Genomic DNA, 1,797 nt, shown 5'->3' with positions numbered 1-1,797 from the left:
AAAAAAAAAAAAAAAAAAGAACGAGAAAACCCACACACAAAAACTCAAAACTACCTAATTAAGGGTCCTAACCCATTTAATAAACTATAACACGACACCTCTATAGGCTAAAATAGTAGCCCTAAGTACAGAACCCCAACCGAGCGTTTGCCAGCCAATCTAGAGTCCCATCGACACCACTAGCCCGCAGCTTGGATCATGGGTTCTGCAGATATCGTCGCATAGATGCAGACAGACTCCACATTCCCAGCACGGCTTGTATATTAACTTATTAAGTAAGTCCAAAATGGTTGGCAGAGAGAAGGGCCAAACATCTGACAAGTACTGTACTTAACACCCCATCTCGGATCTATGGGCTACTTTTGCATAGTAGATGACCACTTACGGGCTTGTGTCTACGTTTACTATCTACTACCTGGGGTGGCCTTTTCTCTGATCAATAATACATCTCGGCTTTGAGAGGTCGTTTACCCACTCACTCTTATAGCTATCGGGGCTAATTCTCTTAGTTATGGTGTGGGTTGGGGGGGGGGGGGAAAGAAGACAAGTCTATTTCTTGTTTGGGGTTAGATTGTGATGTGTGACCACTGACCAGCCACTGTATATTGCTCGCATCGATTGCCTAAGTTAGGGTATAGGCTTTTTTTTTCTTTTCTTTTTTCCAGGGCTAAGTCGGGATCTGGAATGTCCGTATGGGGTTACTGGGGTGAGGTGTTTTTGTAGGCTAAGGAAGGGAAGAAAGAGTGTGTTTTAGTATCTTATGTGCTCATTGTGGTGATGGTGAGAGGTTCGTCTGGGTTTGGGAACCCGGCGTTTTTTGAGAATATGTGGCGGCTTGGACACTGGGAGCAGGTCAATAGAGATCTCTATTAAATAGACGATCGAGATAGATTGGGCGTTAGATCTTTGGATGCTGCATCGGCCTCTATAATACGAAATCTATAAGGACTTAAAAGGAGGTCTTGTAGAGATGCATTGTCGATCCATCCAGAGCTTCATGAGATACGGTATATTTAGCACGGAAACACATCCCTCCGGCATAAACAACGCATAGAGAAACTGTCTTACATTACTCCCGTATACTCCTCCGGATGCTCGACATATACGCGGTGGAGTATCTTCGCAACGCTGCCTGTCGCGTCAAATGGTCTAGACACTGGACCATCGTCCTCGGCGAGTCAGAAGGCAGCCTCGGTGAGCAGGAGCAAATAACGACGATGCCGAAAGATACGATGACGCCTGTGGATCTGACAGACTGCTTAAGTGGAGAGAAACGGGGACGTTAACATCCGAGAATCGTTAAGTGTCCGTTCCCGGGCAAAATCGGTTACGGGAGGGAAGCCGAAAGTTGTCAGGCTAATGTCACATCTCACATCCAATTTGATTAACCAGGGCCTTTCATGGGGCAGGTTTGATTGGCATGTGTTCTAACTTCTCCATCTTGGTCGGCAGTTGAACAGGTCAAGGACAAGACAAGAGATAGAGAAGGGAGGGGTGGGGGAAATAAATAAAAAAATAAAAAAAACCTTCCTTCTATTACGAAATTCCACATTCCCTGTACCTATCGAATTTGACTCCATGATGCCGATCATGGTACCGAAGGAACCGGCGAATTAAGACATTCGTATTTGACAAGCCACTTGATATCCATTGCGAGTTTAAATGCACAACAATTTGGACCTTTTCCACTGTCAGCGAATCCTTCGCGAACATAACCGAAGTCAAAAGATCATAAAATTGATTGCGTTCCTTTAAACCTGCAACCGAGGTCTGGTCGCTTAATTGAAAAAAAAAAAA

General features: G+C 44.8%; 1 protein-coding gene across 1 annotated transcript; it reads left to right on the top strand.

Moving 5' to 3' along the window:
- Window positions 1–1,091: 1,091 nt before the first annotated feature.
- On the top strand, window positions 1,092–1,431 carry BDV27DRAFT_164898 (uncharacterized protein; the record flags this gene model as incomplete). Its single annotated transcript, XM_032073782.1, has 2 exons — window positions 1,092–1,194; window positions 1,265–1,431. 2 exons carry the CDS (start codon window positions 1,092–1,094, stop codon window positions 1,429–1,431), a joined length of 270 nt encoding a protein of 89 aa, XP_031920155.1.
- Window positions 1,432–1,797: the final 366 nt, after the last annotated feature.

This window comes from Aspergillus caelatus (assembly GCF_009193585.1).
Source record: "Aspergillus caelatus strain CBS 763.97 unplaced genomic scaffold BDV27scaffold_661, whole genome shotgun sequence".
NCBI classification, from domain to species: Eukaryota; Fungi; Ascomycota; class Eurotiomycetes; order Eurotiales; family Aspergillaceae; genus Aspergillus; species Aspergillus caelatus.
This window is presented reverse-complemented; position numbering and strand designations above follow the sequence as displayed.